The 21,997-nt window shown below is 41.9% G+C and overlaps 1 protein-coding gene across 3 annotated transcripts in view; it reads left to right on the forward strand.

Moving 5' to 3' along the window:
* The window catches only part of CCNY (cyclin Y), a 232,733-nt gene that overhangs the window by 163,898 nt on the left and 46,838 nt on the right, over positions 1-21,997 (forward strand). For all 3 annotated transcript variants that reach the window (XM_059404426.1, XM_059404425.1, XM_059404424.1), the window contains one exon: positions 10,047-10,081. In XM_059404426.1, coding sequence (XP_059260409.1) covers positions 10,047-10,081 — 35 coding nt within the window. The remainder of the gene's footprint in view (positions 1-10,046; positions 10,082-21,997) is intronic.

Below are 21,997 nucleotides of genomic sequence, written 5' to 3' on the forward strand. Positions count from 1 at the left end.
ATTTTTGTCAAAATGTTGTATGTCCTTCATGTGACCTTAATGGCAAAGCTAGCCATCATTGTCAAGCCAGTCAGTCAAATCAGACTCACTTTCTATCAGAAGTGGTCTGATTTTATTTCTTTTTAGTTCATGTCATGTGTCATGCACGTGACCACCTTCACTCTATGATCACGACAGATGGCCAGCCAGGTAGGACGAAGTGTTTGCCTTGCCAGCTGTCTCCTGTACCTTTATGCTCATCCCTGTGCTCCCCTGGGTCTTTCCCTCAGAGCCTGTCTTCTTGACGGAGTCTAAGCACTGAGGAGGCATGGTGCTAGTAGATACTGTCTGCCGTGTGTGATAGCTGTAGAGTGAGAGCCAGAAGTCCTCACTGTGCCCCTGGTAGAAATGGCCACAGGACATGGCAGATTCCAGGCTGTGCTGCAGGTTATAAAACCTGGAATAAAGGCAGCAGCCTCACCCATGGGGTCTGTTTTGTCCCTATGGTGCCCTGGGATAGGTCTTTCATGTCAGGCTCATGCATGTCCAGGGGTGGGTTGGCATGCCTTTTTCTGAGAAGTGGGAGAAAGGTTACTGTGAAGGAAAAGGCGTTCATGGAGCCACTGCCTCACACCTCAGCCATGTTCAAGAGTTCTTTGAAACCTACTTTCAAGACTGCTGCTCTAATCCAGTCCTGAATTATCTGTTGACAAGATCATTTTGAGGGAAAGAATGATGAAAACTAGGATTGCCTTACCTTATCTTTTCCTTCTGGTCTGAGGGGGTAGATGCCCAAGAAATATCAGAAGTCCAGAGTAGTGGAAGGTCAGTTCATAAGTAGGCTGACTGTGATTATCTTTAGCCTGTGGTGAACCCCTTCTTGCAAGGGAATCATTCTTTGGTCTCTAGTTTGGTAGCCAGGGCTCTGGGACTGACCTAAGGCTCTTGAGTGCTATTAGTTAGCTTTATAGTTATGTGATCTCCTGGGTCATAATTTCCTGTAAATGGACAGTGATCATAACTGTCATATTAGTAGATCATTGTCGTGAGGCAATAGGGAGATGTTTTGACCTTACACACAGTAAGTAGTCAGTCCGTGCCCACAGTCTCTGCTCTTGTACCTGTTAGCAGGTACTTGAGTCCCTTAGCACTGACACCTGGGACTCCTCTGAGCCATTCCGCCCCAGGACCTCAGGCAAGGAGAAGCCAAGGCAAGGAGAAGCCTCTGCCTTTGCACTGTGGTTAGGTATTGCAGATGCATATCTCCCATTGCCTGAGAGACATTCCCTCTGGCAGTCCCACTAATCCCTCAGGACTGTTATGTCTAAATTGGAAGCCGCCATCTTTCCTTTCCTGTCTACTTCCTCATCCCGTATTTTAAGGATTTCTGGGTCCCCGGCCAGCAGCCCAGGAGTCCTGTGATTACTTAGGTCCCATCTCTCCCCTATATGCTTGGTATCCCTTCCTCTGGTGTCATGACTCTCAGCTCATATTCCCTCAATTGGTCTGTGACCACGGGCCCTTTCCTACCCTCCTGCTTCCAACTCTGTTCTCACTTTTCCTCCACTTTGCTACCAGAAGGACATTCTGAAACACAAGTCGACTAGCGCCCCTCCTGCTCAAACTGTCCTTCTTCAGTGGTTTCCGCTCACCCATAAGGGACAGTGAGCCTAGGTGTGGCGTGCAGCCATTCCCTTGGACCCTTTCTAAGCCTTCCCTGCCAGTCCTCCCCTGCCTCTGCTGTGCGCTCCCACAGTCCTGAGTTGCTTCCAGTCCTGAAAGGCCAGGCCTCTGCTTTGTCACACTGCAGCTGATGCACCATCCTTATCCTCAGTGTCCTTCCTTCTTGCCCGTGCCAGCCCAAAGTCTGCCTCTTAGGTGGTACTCCCCCTGATTCCCCACATTTCATCCATTCTGATAGACTGTTCCCCACCTATAATATCTCTGAAATCAAGACAGGCAATGGCTTCTCAGCATTTAATTGGCGGCTTTTTTTTCCTTCCTAAGTGGGCAAATAGAATAAAATCAGTGGCATTAAATTCAATGCAGTTTGTATATACCCCTTGTGGAGTTCATTTTTTTATGGTTTGTAAGTAAAGGAATAGTGGGTGAATGTAGCCACTCAATTCCATGTTGCTTTATATAGGGACTGTTTCCCTCATTTTGCATTCTCTGTACCAAGCACAGAGGCTAGCACATCTTAGAAACTTAAAAAGAAAATGGATTGAATGAATGAAGTAATAAAAGAGTGAAGGCAGGGAGTCACTCCTGGGCAGACATGCTAGGCATTGTGACAGTCTTTCTGACAAGGTGGCTTTCTAGTTTATTCTGCAATGTAGGGATGTAGGTTTTTGAGGCCTGGGCAGTGTATTTGGACTTCCTGCTCCCAGGTCGGAACTTGACGTGGCCATCCCACCCTCAGGACAGCTCTCCTGTCTCTGCAGTCATCTATTGAGCTGCACAAGGTGGGGTGTTGCAGGGTTTCTTGGCCATGCTAAGCCCTGTAAATTAAATGGTCCAGGGAGGTCTTTTTTGGCCTCTGTGGCCCACTTTTCTTGGAAGCATTGCCTTGCCCCAGTGTCTGATCTCTTGAGCCTTCTAGTCTAGATGAAGCTGCTTGCACAGTATAGACTCTACTGAAATCAGTTGAGACCCAGGATATCAGTTTTTCCTCAATGTGTCTTGCATTCTGTTGTCTCTCTTGACCTATGCTTTCCCAGTTTCAGTTGTCAGAAAACTGCTCAGTGAGCAGAAACCCAGAGGCAAGGCTTGGGGTAGTCATTCACCCCCCCACCCCTCCACCCCCCGCTGGGAGTGGGGGGACGGGTGAGGGCAGGGCTTTCTGTCCTCTCCACCACAGCTGTGTTCTGCTGTTCGCTAGCACCCTCTGGTTTGGTAGTTGGAATGATAAACTTTTACTTTTCTACAGCTTCTTTCAAGTCCCCTTTTTAAACTGTGAGGACTTTCAGTCTCCCTTCTACTTTTCATAGTGTCTCATGTCTATAGCCTACCTTACACGGTTGATGTCTGTGGTCAGCTCCTCTGCGACATCAGGGAGGCAACTGAATTTCATTGAGAAGTCTGAGTCAGTCACCATGAACAAGAACAACTAATGCCTTGGAAAGATTTCCTGAAGATAGTCATGTATTTTTTTTTTTTTTATCTTACTTATTTATTTGACAGAGAGATCACAAGCAGGCAGAGAGGCAGGCAGAGAGAGAAGGGGAAGCAGGCTCCCCGCTGACCAGAGAGCCCGATTCAGGGCTTGATCCCAGGACCCTGCCGAAGGCAGAGGCTTTAAAGCACACCCTTCCGGAATCAACCTGATGGAGCTTTGAGCCTGCATCCCTCACAGTCTATATGATTCCACCTGATTTGCATGGTGTTCCTGAACCACAGTAGACTAGAGTTAGTGCCTCCTCATGACGTTGTCAGGAAGACCTGCTCTGTAATCTGTCAGAGCTCTGGGTGCAGAATCTAAGACAACAGAGGCTCTCAGTAAGTGCAGTCCTTATTCTGGGGTGGAAGTACTCATTTGCTTTCTTGGATTGAGGCTCTTCCCTGACCTCGGTCTCTTAGGTATGGGTCCTTCTTCATGCCGACTGCAGCACTTCACACTGAACCCTGGGTCTGACGGGGGTAGATATGACGACTACCAGTGAAAGAGGAAAGGATAGTCTCTGGGCTCTGCTGTGCCCAGACCCATCGTCTTCTGTCCATGTTTCTTGAGAGAGAAACCCTCTCATTTAAGAGTTGCTTCCACACATCTTGGAAGCAAACCAGAAATAGGTCAGATCTGAAATGGTAGCAACCAACATTTGATAGCAGTCCTTTATAAAAGTATAGAGAGCATTTTGAATATCACCTTAAAAAGAATCAAATGATAACTTTGCCACCATGTGCCAAAATGGATTTCTGATGGGTTGGCTAGTCATAGGTTAACTGTGGTGAATATAATTATAAATATCTAGAAACAATATGAGTGAATATTAATCTCAGAATGGGGAAGGGGGCGTGTATGCTTATAGGACCAATAGGAAAAATTGCCCCAAAATGAAAACTTATGTCAAAATGCATCCTAAAAATTAATCTATCAAGTGGGAATAATACTGTAGTACATATGACAAAGGATTAATACCCTTTGTGTTAAAGAATCGTTGTACAACCAATGACACTGCTAACATAACAACAGAAGAGTGGGTAGCATTTCTCTTTATGCTTGTATATGTGCACATGTATATTTGCATGTTTATATCTTAATATATTAAAATGCAAAAGGGCATATAACACATCTGTGTACATATGTGTAGGGAAAGACTCCCTTTGAAAGGATATACACTAAAATAGTTATCTCTGGGTTGTTGAATTATATCATTTTTCTTTATGTTTCTCTGTATTTTCCTAATGTAAATTTTATTTGTATCTTTTTCCTTATACTGCTCAGTATTTTCCAGTGTTTTTTATAGTAAGCATGCATTTCTCTTACAATCAGCGAAGTTCTCAAAGAATCCAATTTATTGTGGTTTCTGTGCTTCTGCGTAAATACTTTGACTCTTGGTGTTCTCCAAGGTGAACAGAAAACATCTAAAGTTAGTTGACAGTTTAGTAGATGGACACTTGATCTTTGAATGGTTTTCTCCATATGCCTATACCTACTTCTGCCATCTGTTCTGTTCTCTGGAATCTGCTGCTCTCCACGACTGATCTCCCCTAGACGTCTTTGCAACTTTTCTTATCTTTTCATTTTTGTTTCATCTGCTTTGCTTAGTTAGATTTCACTTTGAATGTTCAGAATATCCCCTTCCTCCGTGCCCAGATTTAGAAATAAATGCAGGTCCAGGATACTTCAGTGTGGGCCAGAGTTCTTGGGAGAAGCTGCCCTCCTACAGTGCAGGAGAGGTGCCTCGTGGGGTAGTGACCTCATCAGGATACCTCGTACGGGGCCCCTTAGGTGTGGGGTGAATGTGTTCCTACACTGTACAAACCTGTGTCCTGGTCACTGGTGGTCATGACTTACAGCCCTGTGAAGCTGTGAGCTTAGACAGGCTGGGACCTTAGAATATTTTTGCATTTGCCTCCGAGCTGTGTTCCCTAATGGGACTCAATGGTTGTGTTTTGAATTCACTGAATAATTAAATTCACTGAATTATTGAAAACTGTGGAAATTGTGTGGTAATCTCAAACATAAGAAAAATTAATATAATCCTTTGATTGTCTAAAGCTGTATGGTGTTCACACACCAGAAAAAGGAAAGGGAAAGAACACGTCTTCTTTTGAACCAGACTTCAGTGGTCCCGGTTGACTCTGCTATCCCAACAATCACCTTTACACCTCAAAACCAAGTCTAGAATTCTTTATGTTATTGTCAAGGCCTCCCACTTGAATGGCCTGCCAGTCCTTCATATCCAGAGTAATTAATAAGCTAAGTAGGTTTTCTTTGTGGAGCAGCTAAGCTCTGTTCATACTGGATCCTAATTATCTGTTGTCAGATGGAATTCTTCTCATGCAGGTTCCAGGCAGCGGCCACACTGCCCTTGGAGGGAGGCTAGAGCAGAGGATGGAGTCTGGGAAACCTGGCAAGCCATCCCCAGTCTTCCCCATTCTGGTCACTCCTTGCCTGGGACTACATGGGCTACTTCCTCATTTTAACATTTTTTTAAAAAAAGATTTTATTTATTTATTTGACAGACAGAGATCACAAGTATGCAGAGAGGCAGGCAGAGAGAGGAGGAAGCAGGCTCCCTGCTGATGCAGGGCTGGATCCCAGGACCCTGGCACCATGACCTGAGCTGAAGGCAGAGGCTTTAACCTATTGAACCACCCAGGCACCCCTGCTTCCTCATTTTCAAAGGAAGGATGTTGGATTGCCTGTTTTAGGACTTATTTAGTTCTCTCATTTTGTGTCAGATAGTGACTGATGCCAGTCATTGGAAGGTCTATTTTAGAGACGGAACAGGGGAAACCAAGATAATTTTTTAAATGCCTGTCTGTAAAAGAGGTTAGCTGTAATTGCATTTAGATTGTTAACAAATCCTCAGTAATTAGGCAGGTTGCTTGATTTTGTTGTTGTTTTTTTAGATAGTTGTATTTTTAAAAAGTAAAGAAATTTTGCTTCTATGACATTGTGATAAGGGGATGTCATGTGGCAACCTAAGTGAAATTTTGGTTTCCTCAGATGGCGAACACTGCCATTTTCTCATTTTATCTGGAGAAGACTTAATATTAACAGTAGTGTTTTTTTGTTCATTTTAGATGGCTTATTTTTAAAGCCTTAAATACATTCTCTGTTTCAGTCATTATGGAGTTATTTCAATAGCTAATTAAAAATTCTTTTACCAAACCATCATGAATGGGATCCCAAGGAGAGAGAGCTCTTATTCCTTTTCCAGGAGAGTGAGATGTATGATCCACATCAACTTATTGTCTGTTTTCCCAACAAAGCAAAACCTATTAGTCACTCAATTAATATAGAAGCTCTGAAAACTCCAGAGAAATTTGATTGATATGTTATTAGAACACAAAATATCCAGGTTTAAAAATGATTAAACTAATATCAGAAATGAATTGGTATATTGCTTATTCTATTACATATAACAAAACGGTTAAAAGCCATTTGAATTTCAGAGCTGACTAATGGCCTCAGTAGTTTCAAATTTATTTTAAAGACAGATTTAGATTTAAGCAATATAATTCATCTTTTTTGGTATTAGTGTAAGAGATTCCACCTACTTTTTTTCTCCTCTGGAACTGTCTTAGTCTTGGTTCCTACTAGCTTAGGGGAAAAGGAATAATTAGTTGTAAGGACACCAGGGTATCTGAGAAACCTTATTAAGTTATTGGAAGTAAGGACTAAAAGCCATTAGGAATAAGGAAGCACCTGCCTTCTCCTCCTCACCCTCCTGCCCTCCATTCTTCTCTGCATGGCAGCTTCGTTGGAGATCCTCAAGATAGCCTCCCTCCCCTGCCCGGGGGTGATGACTAAGCAGGAGGAGCGATAGCCCTCAAAATATAGTCGTATTGATGGCTGTGGCTTATTACAAAGAATACATACAAAGCAAAATCAGTACGATGAAAAGGTGCATGGGTGAAGTCCAGAGGAAACCAGGCACAGGCTTCCAAGAGTCTTCTCCAGTTAGAATCATGCAGGATGCACTAAGTTTCCCCAGCAACAGTCCGTGATATGCGCCAGCCAGGGAAGCTCCTTAGAGACCCAGAGCCCAGGATTTTCACTGAGGATTGGTTAAGTAGGCAGCCTCTGCCAATGTGTGCCAAAATTAGATTCCCAGGAGGGAAGCAGGTGTTTAGCATAAACTTGTATTGTTTGCACAATGTAAGTACAGTGAGCCACTTTTATTGGTTAGGGAATGGTAGGAGCCCTCCCCAAATCCATATTCCCAGACATCAGCTTAGGGCCTCCCTTGCAAACAGGCCATTTCAGGGATGGCAGTCAGACCTGTGTTAACTGTTTTCTGCAGAGAAGGAGATGCACTTCATCCCACCCACCCCGTATCTTCAGATGAGGTGCTAGCAATGAGGAACTAGCATCTCCAGATTCCTAAGAGAGAGAATTCACCTGGTTAGGAATGGGTATCTACTTGGATCCAGGCAGTTACGGTCAGGGTCACCTGTATAAGCATGGATGTTGGGAATTGGTTTTGTTTGTGTCAGGACTGGCAGTTGGTTTGGGGATTCAGGAGACACTCCACAAGGAAGTCAGTCATAGGGATGTGTGTGTGGAAAGGCCTTTCAGATACTATTGTAGACAAAGGCCTGCTTAGGAGTGTCATTACACAATAATAAAGAATACAAAATAATCCCATGAACCCAGATTTCAGATTAGAATCAGCAGACTCAGTTGATTTAAGTGAAATAGGATAAGGTAGAGGTACTCACTGTATAAAAACAGTGAGTTCCCAAGATATTCTGAAATAGATTTGGATACCTTATCCTTAGGTATTTTATAATGTCTTAGGGAATTTTGTTTTTTACTCTTTAATTGGAACCAGTGGGCTTCATGGAAATGGCCTGATTTTCCCCTGAGACTTAGTTTTGTAGGAGAGGTACAAGCATAGTATACTTGTTTAGGGTGGTTTGTTTTTATTTTTTTATTATAAACTTTCTTATTAAAGCTTTCAGTCCATACTATTGAAAACTCTGATTTTCAATCCTCTCCTTCTAGTTTTGAATAATGTTTAATTTTTTGGTAGTACCCATATATAAGAACTTTTAATATTCTTTGAGGCATGGATATATTTTATCTGTTGGAGGTTGGGTGATATGGGGCATTAAGGTGACCTTGGAGGCAGTTCCCATAATTGGGAGACACAAAGCCTCTGCACAAACCTATTTCTGGGATGTTCTAGAATTTGCTAGAAATCCTGTGAGGTCTGCTGCCTGTGTAGAAAGTGTTTCCAGATCCCTTCAGGCAATGGGAAACCAGCATGGAAATGTCATCGTACCCCCATGTGGTCGAGCAACCTTGAATAGATGCATGATAATTCAGTATTGAATTAATTTAAGGAAAAGATGCACATGTGCACACACACTTGCATAGAATACATGCACACAAACTACGTATGCCAGGAAGTTCAAACCCAGTGCTTCTGCCAGACCCTCATTTTTCTTTGTTGTGGTTCACATGTGGATGATGCTTATTTGGAATTACGTCAAAAGAAATCTTGCAGCCTCCGCAGTGTGAACAGCAGACACAGTATGCTGCTGTTTTATGTGCCTTGGTCTGGGTGCTGGGTGCTGGTCTGGCCTCCAGTGTGGCTAAGCAGCCCCCCAGTCTGTGTGCAGTGCATGTGACTTGCAGCTGAATCCATCTGATGACCAGGTCAAGGCACTGTCTCTCAGCAGTATCCTCAGGCTGGTTTTTGCTTTGTACCTCAACCATCTCTGAGATAGCAAGAGGGGCAGCTTTCATTCCAGAGATGATACAACTTCTAAGGAAAAGCAAAATGTTTCCTTGTGAATTGAAGAACAGAACATAAACTTAGGAAAACGGTTTCCCTAGCCCCTCAGTCAGATCAGCTGGAGGGCTTTTGAAAACTATTGAATCTGCCTTGGGTCATGGACTGCGGAGAAAAGAAGTCCTCCTCAGATGAGCTCGATTTTTATGCGTTTGTATGTTTAGGATACCCTGAGGTAGCATTAGTGATTCCCGGGACCGAGGATGTCATCTCCTTGAAGGAAACCTATTCTTCATATCTTCTACAGTGACCTACTCGATAAATGTGTCAGCTGACTAGTATGTACCCTCATAAATGAGTGTTCAGGAAAAAAGAGGCAAAACTCAATGATTTTAGGGTATTTCAATAATGCTCTGGGTTCCCTGTCACTCTCCTACGTCTTTGGGGCTAAGGACACCTGTTTTGGGAAACATGGTGTGGGAGAGGCTGAGCCGTGATGCAGACAGTAGTAGGAGAAATCGTAGACAGGGCAGTATTTTTTATTGTGAGGCCTACCAGCCTTCATGAGCGGGAGAAGGTACAGCAGATGCCCCCCTGGAAGGGCTCCTGGACAGCAGAAGCCTGGTTTTATTCATTAGCACCCAGCCTGGAGCATAATCGGTTTCTGCAGTGAATAACACTTCTGATGTACATTACCTGTCTTATGTCTTCATGTGGTTGCAGGTGTTATTGTTATTTTTTTATATTTCAATGTCAATAAATTAATATATTGTTATATTTTTCTATTTCACCCATCCCTTTGTGGGGCAGGTGGGGTTAGAAATAAATAGTCTTATTATTCTAAATTAATGGATGCATACAAGTTCTATGAAATCACTATGTAATGTACTTTTTAGTTATTGGAAAGCTGTTAACACTCCGTTAATCGCGGGGGCAGTTGTTTTGTTAGGGTGCCGTACTTAAGTGGGTGTGTATTTTGCTCTGTTTGCCAAGTTTATATCCTCACTTGTGCAGCTCCTGTAGTCTTAAATATGGTAATGGAGCATCTGGGGCATTGGCTGGTGAAAGGATGGGGCCATGACGCCAGAGGCCCCGTCCTGCAGGGGGTTGGCATGCAGGTGTGTAACACTTCTGTTGCATCTTTTGTTTTCACAGTGAGAGAAAAACGCAAGAGTCTCTTCATTAACCATGTAAGTGAAGCTGTCTCCTTGTGTTCTCCATAATGATGATACTATGTAATCACCATGTCTGGAGTAGGTACAGTTGGTTCACTTATTTTGTCAAGACATGGAAGAATGTGAAGAATGCTGTGATGTACTTATGCTCAGTTTGGTTTGTAATTGGACAAGCGTGGCTTGGTATTTCCACTGTCTGAAGTGTTTTTCCCAGAAAACCCACACTGCTCCTGTTCTTGGGAAGGTGTGTGTGAACAGTACCACAGCACACACTACAGGTCCAAATGAAAGCCACTTTTAAATTCTCATTCTTTCCTTCTCCTTCCCCACCCCCAAATTACTGTTTTTCTCCTTGTAGTTCACTTCTATTTGAATAAACCCATACTTGTTTCCGTGAGGCTATCTGCCTCCACACACTCTTGTTTCTCTTTAATTGGTATTTATAGGTCCAGTAGAGTCTCTTTGTTCTTTGGGTGCTCATGAAAAGAATAAACTTGATAACACTTTAGTTTTAAAAGAATTTGAAAAATTCAGCTTTAGGCTTTTGGCCTGTTCTAAGCAGTGTCTGTATTCCCTGCTGGCTGGGCATAAAGTGTCTCTTGGAGATACTTTGCTGTTCTTCCTTGAGCAACGGGGACAGCTGGCTGGCTCCATCTCTGCTCTGTCTGCCCTCCCACCAACACCTCCCCACCCCGTGGCACCCCAGCTGGCACGCCTCAGGAGTGTGGAGACCTGCCACTTTGCTCTCCCTCTCAATATATGCCTCTTCATTTAGGAAAGAAAACTGTCTCCGTGAGGTATGGAAGGATGAAGTAGGTGAATTGCCAAAATAAGTATGCTATAAATTCTCATATTGAAAAGAAGAATGATGTATTTGACCTTACAGGGGTTTTTCTGAGAATTTCTAGACTGTCTGCCTTTAAGTATTTGTGGATTTTGAAATATTTGGCACTGAAGCTGTGTTGAAGAGACCTAAAGCTATAATATTGCCTTCCCTGCCCTTTGGAAATCTGGACAAAATGCAACTGAAAAGAAATTCAGAAGCCGGACCCACACTCTCAAAGGGGCTCCATGCTTGGCCCTTAGGAGATAGGTAGTATCTTCTTAGGCAGAGTCAGTATATACATGCCTGTACGGTGTGTGAAGGGCCAGAGAGAGGGTTCTTTAGTTTTTATTGTATTCTTGAACCATTTGTGACCTCTTCCCTGGCCATCTCAAATTCTGAAGCATCACTGTATACAGCATCTGTGAAATTAAAATTTATGTTGCAAGAAAAACATACACCTTATTTTAAAAGACAGTATATACCTAGACATAAAAATTTGAGTGATTTGAGCTAATTTTATAAATCCTTACTTTTCATTTCTTTGCGGGATACTAGCGTACTTTCTGACCCATTAGCGCATCTGATGAGGAACTTGCAAGGAAGAGAGAAGAGCTGAAACTGCAGACAGCTTACCTTTCCTGCTCATTGCAGCTCTAGTAAAGGCATTTTGAAGAAAGAGGAGGTTAGGAGTTCGTCCGTGCCAGCTGTTGTGATTGTGCTTAATGAGATAGAGATGTACTCTCCTCGTGCTAACGTGCAGAAGTGCTTGTATAATTTTTCCCACCTAACCTTGCACTTTGTGTTGTGTACAGTCCTGGCACACACTGAGTACATATCTCTTGGACTGAGAATATGGATTAGACAGTTGTTGAAATCTGCTCTTTCTGCTTGTTCCTACATAGAGAACATCTCCGTGCTGTCTTCCGTAACAAATGACTGTGTAACAGCATGACCCTTCAGTTCGTGAACAGACCTCGTTGCCAAATAGCATATTGGTTCTGGCTGTGCTGGGAAGAGCCATTGGAATGTGCCATTCCAACCAACTGGAATATAATTTGAGCGAAATTACTGCAGATTCAATTGGGCTAATAAACCAACTGTGCTTTTCAGGTTTTGAGGCACTGGGGAGTTACAAGTTAGAGCACTAGACAGATCAGGAGCAGCAACTGAGTACTTTACCATGTCTCTTGAGTACTTTACCATGTTTCTGCCAGGGTCTGTTCTAATTGATTGAACCTACTTAGTAACCATTCTGGGCAGGTACAATTTATGATTTCCATTTTATGGTTGAGGAAAGTGAGGCACAAAGAAGTTAGCCAAATTAATAGTGGACCCAGGATTGGGAATCAGGTGGTCTGGCACCAGAACTCCCTCTTAGCTCTCATCCTGTATGTTTCTCAGAGGATGATGCCAGTTGAGCAGTAGTCACACTGTTAGCTGGACTTAGAGCCAAAAGGATTTTCTCAAGCACCTCATGATTTGGGGACCTTGAAAAACTCTGGAAGTCACAGTTCTCCTGTCTTATAGAACATAGGGCATAATTCCTGGCCTACCTGACTCAAATGTTATAATGGAAAAGAAGGTGATTTGCAAACTAACTGTTAACACCATATAAATATGTCAATGTTACTACTATTACTGCCTCTTGGGATATAGATAAATTCTGTTTAATTTTCCAAGTTCAGTACCAAAACCGATGAAAGTCTTTCTGGTATTTTAATTTTGGATACAGTGTTTTCATAATTGTAAAGATCAGGGTGGAATATATTCTCCTCAGCTTTGTTTGGGGATACTGCTGTATAGAGAGTTGATGGTCTTCTTAAATAGTTAAATTCTGAGTTGATTTCTGCCATCTAGCGTTGAGTGGGATAGGAGTAGATACCTTCTCTAACAGTGTCTATTCCATTATAGTCTCCATCTGTTAAGCCATAAAAGTCCAAGAATGACGAATGAGTTTGATCCAGGGACTGAAATTTTAAAAATTCTAAAACTTGCTTTGCATCTTTGGGAAATTTGCTCATAATAGGACACAAATTTATTGAGTAAATGCTATGTTAGCATTAATACAATATGCTTGGACAGTGTGAAGAAAGCTTCACTAAGATTTTAATCTCAGTAAGATTTTAAAAGTTCAGGAAGATCAAAAGATCCAACCTATATTTTGAAATAATTTCAAATTTATAGGAAAGTTGTAGTAATACAAGCATATAGGATTTTCACAGTTCACTAAGGGAACCTTATTTAACTCTGGTTCTCACACACTCACTCTGCTTGACACAGGATATTGAAAGAGGGGGCACACTTTGTTATTTTATCTGTTTTTTTTTTTTAAGAGTATCAAGAAATGATAATGGTGTGCACACTGATAATGTTGATACAGATGAGAAGTTGGTACAAGGTGTCAGGTCCTCAGTGTCTTGGTTATGTCTATGAAACACTTGTTTCTTTCCTATTTCCTCCTCACCCACCCTTCCCTTTCTTCATTCGGCCACTCATTACGTGCACAAATAAAGGGTGGCTGGTAAAATGTGATGGGGTCTGCAAATACAGGATAACCAACAGGTGAAACTGCTTCTCTCGTGCCTTCACAGGTCATTTTGAGAACTATATTGTCCTTGTTAAGACATGCAAGTGAAGGAGTCACTGAACCAGTGTTAGGATTTGTCCTAGAAAATTCAGGGCAATAATGTTGGTTGGGGGTTGCCCTGTTTGAAACCCTGGTCTTTTGTATATGCTGTTAAGATCTCATCTGTGAAGAAGCCAGCACAAATTCTTGACCATGGCTGCCTGTTTTTCACATTGTTTAGACACTCCTGTAGGGGTGGAAGGAGCTGTTCTTACATGATTTCAGTCTGTGACTTCCCAGTTCCTTTGTTGTCATTTACTAAGGGTAGATGGGACATAGCTGTTCCTTATGTAAGCTGGACAGGCACCCACTTTACTACTGCCATTTTATTTTTCACGTTTTGCTCTTAACCTCATTTTTAATTTTATCACCTCACTTAGGAGTTTCTAGAGTAGAGAAAGCAAAGAAAAAACAGAAGGCTGAGAAAGAGTATGGAGTTGGCCAGAAAAGCCCTTTAAGAAGCAGACTGTCTTGCCCCTTACCCTTTAAGCAGAGGCTCCCACCCCAGCATCTCTGCGTTACAGTCTGTTCTTCTACTTTATATAAACATTGTTATATATATGTATGTTACATAAAGTTATATGTGTTACATGTATAGTCATATAAACATGGAACTTTTTACACATGTATATATTTAACTTTTTCTAGAAAAATTTCAGACTTAAAAAAGTTGTAATAATAATAGTACAACAAATTCCTATATACCCTTTACCTAGATTTACCACTTTTAAGCCAGTGTTTTTTCACTTTCTGCCCATCCTCTGATCATTAGCCTGTGTATTTTCTTCTGAATTGTTAGGGAGTACATCATTCCCTTTACATCCTTACTACTCTACTGTGTATTTCCTAAGAATGAGGCTATTCTCTGTATAACTACAATATTGTTATCAAAATCAAGAACTTAACATTTGCAAAATTCTTTTTATTAGTTATTATACTTATTACTGTCCATAATCCAACTGTGTTAAGTGGCCTCATAATGTCCTGTGTAGCATGTTTTTCTCTGGTACTGCTTTCAATCCAGGATCCGCGCATGGCATTTAGTGGGTATGCCCTCTCAGTGTCCTTTAATCTGGAGAGATCCTCAGCCTTTCTTTGTCTTCCATAACACTGACATTGTTGAAGAATATAGGGCCTGGTGTTTTTTGTTTGTTTGTTTGTTTGTTTTAAAGGTTTATTTATTTATTTATTTCAGGAGGGGCTAGAGGGAGGGAAGCTTCCAGCAGACTCTCCACTCAGCCTAGAGCCCAACACAGGGCTCAGTCTCATGACCTGACCCGTGAGTTCATGACCTGAGCTGAAACCAGGAGTCAGATGCTTAACTGATTAGGCCACCTAGGTGCCCCAGTTTTTGTTTTTGTTTTTGTTTTTGTTTTTTAAACAAAATGCTTCTCATTTTGGATTTGAGTGAAGGACTTAGGAAAGCATTTGCAGCCAGAATTCTTCATGGAATGCTCCCTTGCGCTTCTTAGTGTTTCAAATCTGGAGACACGATATCCTTCTGGCTTCAGTGGTGATGTTGATTTTGATCACCCTGCCAGGTGTTGTCCAGATTCTCTACCCAGTACCTAATGCCTTCCCCCTGCCAACCAATAAGCAGTCTTTGGGCCGTACAGATATCCTGTTGCCTATCTCCAACCCCAGATTTAGCATCTGTTGATCATTCTTGCTCGAACCAGTCTTTATATTTTGGTTGCAGAATGCTGATTTTCCAGCTCCATTGCTTCCTTCCCATGTGGCAGTCATCATTTTGCTCTCAGGGGAACCCTTTCTTCCCACTTTCTTCCCATCCACCCATTCTACCATCCATCCATCTTTAGTGTAGAATTCTGGATTCCTGGTTTTTCAGTGATTTATAGCCATTCCTGTCCTTAATTATTTTGATGCTTACATTTCCCTTGATTTGTCTAGTGGCAGTCTTTTCAAACTGGCTCTGTGTTCTTGTGGCATGCTCCAGCTTTTTTTTTTTTTTAAAAGCACTCTCTTGCTTTTTGGCACACTAAGATATTTCAGGCTCACCTTGTACCTCCTTGGATCAGCCCTGAAATCAGCCATTTCTCCAGGGAGCCCTGATTTTTTTTTTTTTTTTTCCCCACTGTGGTGACAAGACCATTAGAAACCCAGATCTAGACGTCATATGTACTTCTTGTTGTTGGACATCAGTACTTCTCACTGGCCCATTCAGCAAATAGCAAAGAGACGTTTAGAAATCATTTCTGCTGATATTTTAATTTCCAGTTCTGGTCCATTCCACCAGGTGTTTTCTTGCTTTTGGTTTTTAACTATTTTTTCCTTCTATGAAAAATATATTAAAAAAACCTTTATTGAGATATAATTTACATATCACAAAATTCACCCTGTTAAAGTATACAATTTAATGGTTTTTAGTATATTCATAAAGTTGTACAACCATTACCACAGTCAATTTTTAGAATGTACTCATTACCCCAAAAAGAAACCTTGTATTCATTAGCAGTCATTCTCTGTTCTTCATCTCCCCTCAGCTCCTGGCAACCACTACTCTGCTTCCTGCCTCTCCAGATTTGTCTCTTCTGGAAATTTCATATAAATCTCATCCTACATTATGTAGCCTTTTGTGACAGACTTCTTTCTTTAGCATGTTTTCAGGGTGTATCCATATTGACTTAGTTTATGTTAGAAATCTGTTCCTTTTTATGGCAAATACTGTTCCATCATATGGCTAGGCCATATTTTATCTACCTGTTCATCTGTTGATGGACATTTGAGTGGTTTCCACCTTTTTGCTATTAGGAATAATGCTGCTATGGACATTCTTGTACAAGTTTTTGTGTGCACATGTATTTTCATTTCTCTTGGGCATATACCTTGGAGTAGAATTGCTGGGATATATGACCATTCTATATTTAACATTTTGAGGAATTGCCGAACTGTTTTTCAGAGTAGTTGGTCTTTGGCTTTTCATATTGTGGCTGCAGTCCTATGACTTCAGTTTTAAACTCTGATCAACAATTTTCTTGCTTTTGGTTTTTAACTGTTTTCTCCTTTTATGAAAAATATATTGCAACTCTTACTTTTTTCTTCAAATCGCAACTCTTTTTTTCTTTACTTCCTTCTTTTATTTTTTAAACTTTTCCCAAGAGAAGAAATCACCTTCTGGAACCAGAAACATTTTTACCAGTATGACTATAACTGCATTCATTAGGAATTTTGAACAGACGATGCTTCAGAACAGGTTGGTGTAGCAAGAACACTTTATTAGGAGTTAGGTGGCCTGAAGTCTAAGTGTTCTGAAGTCTAAGTGTTCTGACACAGTGCCACTTCGTGATGCCTGGTTCCTGTATGACTTGGTACAGTGCTTTGATTCTGTCACCCAAAAAAGGAGTGCTATTGCTTACCTCCCAGAATTGTCTCGCAGGATAGTTATGAATGGCAGTGGAGATAGGATATGTGTGGGCTCTTAAACATTTGCATTGTGCATATTGGAGCTTCTGCAACAGTTTCCTAATTGTGTAGAAGAGTGAACTCAAATGAACTGGGAAGGAAGCTTGAATTTCTTATATACTCAGACAAGTCTAACCTTTTTTAAAGATTTGTATTTATTTGACATAGAGAGCAAGTGAGAAAAGGAACACAGCAGGGCAAGCAGGAGAGGGAGAAGCAGGCTTCCCCCTGAGCAGGGAGCCCAACACGGGGCTAGATCCCAGGACCCTGGAATCATGATCTGTGCCGAAGGCAGACACTTAACAACTGAGCCACTCGGGTGCCCCAAGTCTAACCCATTTTTGAGTCTTTCTGTAAATAAAAAATGTTAAGACCTACATTGGATAAACATCCACCCTACTTTACGCCTAGCATTTTGGGATATGCTCATTTCCCACCCCCACCCTACCCCAGAAAATGTAGTGTGGACTGTATACACCATTGCATTTAAGAAATGAAGTAATAGAAAAATGTTATTTCAGAAATGAACCCCTTGTTTCGTTTGTAGCTGCAGAAGGAACTCAGGCGGCAAAAAATACACCCTATGCCAGTTGCTGTGCAAAAGCCTCCTGAGGGACTGCGAGGCCCGGGGCAGCACCACATGCCTTCAGTGCTATCAGGGAAATCTTTCCACCTCAGGTGGTGTCGGGCCTAAAAGATTATATTTCTGGATTTTGCTCGCAGCCAGAAATTTAATGACAAAAGGTACTTCTCATTGAGAGTTGGTATACTGAGCCATAATAAAACCAAGCTTTGACCGGGGATTGAAGTACAATGTGAATGTAATTATTTTGTAGCGACAGCATGCATGACCCACAGTAGAGCAAGATTTGACCTCAGTGCTGGCATTTGCCCAGTTTTTATTCTTGAAATCCAATGTTGGTTTATTTTCTGCCTTCATAAATTAATGATTTTGTCTGCTTCTGTTCTTAATTCCATGGATGTTTGCTTTTCCTTTTAGTCTTTGAGAACTTGTAGTCTTTCCCTGCTCTAAAAAATTGATCCTGCTAAAAGCTGTTCAGTCTCCCTTTTTCTTTCCATGAATATTAGTTTGTCAATACCTTGAGATCAAAGATGAGGGGTCTTCCTTTTGTTTGTTCTGTTCTTTTGTCATTGTGTTTCTGAGGCCTCTCGTGGTATTGGAAGGATGCTAGTAGAGTTCTCCTTTCTCGTGGCCCTCCTCTCAGCTGTAAGTGCTTCTGCCCACTTGGATAAGGGGGTTTGTATGGACTTAGGTGTTGCAAGAATGTCCTTGTGTCCACTCCATATTGGCTGTGTGACTTGGACAAAAATACTTTCTTCATTTAATGAGGGAACTACCACACCCTGCCTTCATGGTCTTGGGACTGTCTACACATCATGAGTGTTCAGGTGGTGGTAGTGCCCTTTTCCCATCTGTTCTGTGTTCTTCCCACATGTATTTTGCACCCATCAGACCTTTAGTTAATTGTAATAAAGGAATACTAGAGCAAAGTTCATTTCTCTGTGCTCTGGGAAACTAGCTTTCTCAATGAAGGTCATGGTTTTAAAAAAACAAGGGAATGTTCATTTTTGGAGATTTGATTTGGTTTCCAAACTTTTACAACTTTTTTCCTCTAATGATATTACCTCATATTTTCTAATGCTTTATTTTTATTAGATCCTAACAAACCCTAAGAAATAGTAGGTCAATCTTGTCCAACCATTGAAAATGGGAAGTTAAAACACAGAGGCCAAGTGTTATTAAGTGACTTAATAATACTCATTGAGCATGTCCATGTGGTCAGCACCCACGTGTTACCCTGGGATAGCCCTCACAGCACAATGATGAGGGGTGGGTCAGCTCTGCTTATTTTACAGATGAAGGCATTGAAGATAGGGGAAGTAAAGCATATGGTGACCTTAAAATTTATTGCCCAAACTAGGACTCTTAAATGTGAAAAGGGACGCGGTTATTGGTTACTCAAGACAGCAGGGGCAAACTCGGACTGTCCCCCAGGAAGCCAGGACGTGTCATCATCCTACTTAACTACCTTGCCCAAGTTTACATAACTAATGAGTGACAGAGCTACATCCTGAACTCAAGGCTTTCAGACTCCAGCCATACTCTCGCTTCACCTGTACTGGAGTATCTCGTACACATTAGTTCCCAGCAGGACCACAAGAGAGCTAGGACTTTGGCCCCTTTGTTTTGCCAGTCACTGTCTCACAGCAGTTTGTCCTGAGTGTGTCATTATTATTTCTCTGTCCAATGGCAAGAGCCCTTGGCTGTTCGCCAAGCTTGTTTGCCTGTTTGCCAGCTTCTTAATACATGGCACTCTCCTTTCTGGTGTTGGTAGGAAAGCATGGACTTTGGAGTCAGGCAGATTTGTTCACAAATGTGAATTCTGGTGTCTTACATTTGACCTTGGAAACATTACTTAATTTCTCTGACCTCCTTTGACTTACCTGTAAAATGAGAATCCTGCCTGCCTTGCTAGGTGTTTGTGAGCTGTAAATGGACACATGTAAAGTATCCAGAATACTACTGGCTTTTATTTAATGGCTATTAAATAAAAGTTGTTGTTGTTATTGTCATCATGTCACCATTTAATTATATCTAAGTGTAGTGTATGTGGAAGGAAGAAGTGAGTGGTGACCTGGGGACATGAAGAGACAACAAATGTCCCCTCCCTGCAATGGAGAATCTCCGAATCATTTAAGCAGGGAGGGGGACATGATCTGATTTGCTTTGTAGAAAGATCACAACATCAGAGGAAGACTGGTTGGAGAGGAATGAGCCTAGAGACAGGATGGCTTCAATGGTAATGTGGGTGAGAAGTGATGGAGGCCATTCATATATACCAGTTAGTGGCTGGAGGGATGTAGAGGCAAATGCTTTTGAAATGTATTTAGGAGGTGGAATCAATGCAAGGAGACCAAAGGAAAGATAAAATATTTAAGAATATTTGTGGATTTCTGGTTTTAAGTCATTATAATTGAATGGAAAAAGAGATTCGTTTGTCATTTGAGGTGTCTATGAGGAACATTTAGGTGGAGAACTCAGAAGAGGGGTTGGGCCAAAGAAGAGAGATTTGGGACTCAAAGGAGAGCAGAAGGAAGTTGAACTAATGGGGCTACAGGAGGACCCCCTGGGGAGAGAGTGTACAGGGGGAAGAAAAGACTATCACCTTCCAGGGAGTTGAGAGAATTGGAGTCCACAAAAAGGGACTAGGTAGCCAGAAAGATAGAAGGACACTAGGAGAGCACTCAGGCTGGAAAGCCCTCATTGCAATAGCAGCTGGGGGGTCTTTGTGAATGGGTGTTGCATGTGGAGTGTGAGCCAAGTTCTAGAAAATTTGAAGAGGTGGGAGTCATTTACTAGCCCTGGCCTGGAGAATGGTAGGTCTTCCACTGGGGGTGAGGAGGGCAGTGCGTGTAGGTGTTTGGCAGGGAGGAAGGAGTAAAGTGAGCGGATACTGCCTCATGGCCTCTCAGTTCTTTGCAGTGCATGCTGCCTGCGGGAGCTCAGAGGGAGGCGCTGACAGAGGACCTGGGAAGGTGGGGGTTGGGATAGTTGGGGTCCAGTGGTGGTCTTATCCCTGTACCCCATTTTTCTTTGTCCTGCACTTGGATTTTGTGTGCCTGTGTGCATATGTGAGTGTATATTTACATATTTTTGTATCTGACAGACATCTAATTGGAATCACAGAAAGGAATGATCTCATTATTTGGGACACATGATAACTCTTCAATAAAATCTTCTTAAATACACGGTCCAACAATTGTGTGTTAGTGGGTCTGGCTGTAAATAATAGGTTATTTTATACTGTGGACGTTATGTTAATAGGTGGACTAGATGATCTTCACTCCAGTTCTAAGGCTTTATGCCACGTATTTATTACTTTGTAAAAGATACACTATTTGTAATTTGTAAAATATACACATTACAAAGATAAAAATTTTTATTTTCTGAAAATATTTTGAATAATAGTTTAGAGCATTTATTTCCTTGCAGTACGTAATTGGGCTTTTCACTAATTGGACTGTTCTCTGCTCCCCCTCCACACAGTTTATGCTTGACATACAGTATCTACTGTAATGTCACTGTAATAAGACTGGCCTTCTTGGTACCATCTATCTGAGCCAGCCAACGAAACTGTTGTGCCCTTCCATTTCCAGTAAAACATTGTCTTAGGTATTTTGTTCTGTGTATTTCTAGTATGTTACAGACATTAGCACAAAAAAGCATTCCCATCACTTTTCTGGACATATTTAATGTTCTTATTTAACAGGGACTGATGTAATGCTTCTCACGCACTGGCCATGTTCTGAGCACATTATAAATATGACCTCATTTCCTCCTCATTATGCCCCTGGGAGGTAGGATCTGCATCTTCATCTCTGTCTCACAGACAGGGAAGTGGAAGTGCAGAGAGGGAGGCTAAGTGACGCGCCAGCTCATGGCGTGAGTTCTGGCTGAGTCTGATTCACCTGTCTTCTTGACAGCTCTTCCCCAGGGCATCGTATGGCTGTGTAACTTATGAGCAAAGACTGGAGCCTAATTGGAAGATTTCATATATCCAAACATACACATGTCCAAGCATATGGACTTTTCAGAATCATGGGATGACTAAATTAATGTGGTATTATGTTAGATAATACTGAAACCGAGAACCATATATCTGGTGCACCATGCGCTCATTCAAAATACTGAACACATGAGAACACACGTTTCAGTGAAGTACATGTGTCTGTTGTTTCAGAGGCATCGCCGATGTTTCCCGCTGTCTGTGTTGCTGGACACACACTGGTGCCGTGCATCAGCATGTGCTGGTGCCTGGGCTGGCTCAGCCTTCCTGCTGCTACACAGAACAGTTCAAAACAGAACCCAGAACAGGAGAGCAACCCCAGAGTCCAGAGCTTTTCTGCTGCAGGATTCTTTGATTTTTTTAGTGACATGGATTTATTTGAGCTTTTTTAATTTGAGCTTTTTAGTGACACGGGTTTTGGATCCAGAGAAGTACACGTTCTCTGAATCTTGTGGTCCTGACATTCA

The sequence above is a fragment of the Mustela nigripes genome, chromosome 6 (genome assembly GCF_022355385.1).
Source record: "Mustela nigripes isolate SB6536 chromosome 6, MUSNIG.SB6536, whole genome shotgun sequence".
NCBI lineage: Eukaryota > Metazoa > Chordata > Mammalia > Carnivora > Mustelidae > Mustela > Mustela nigripes.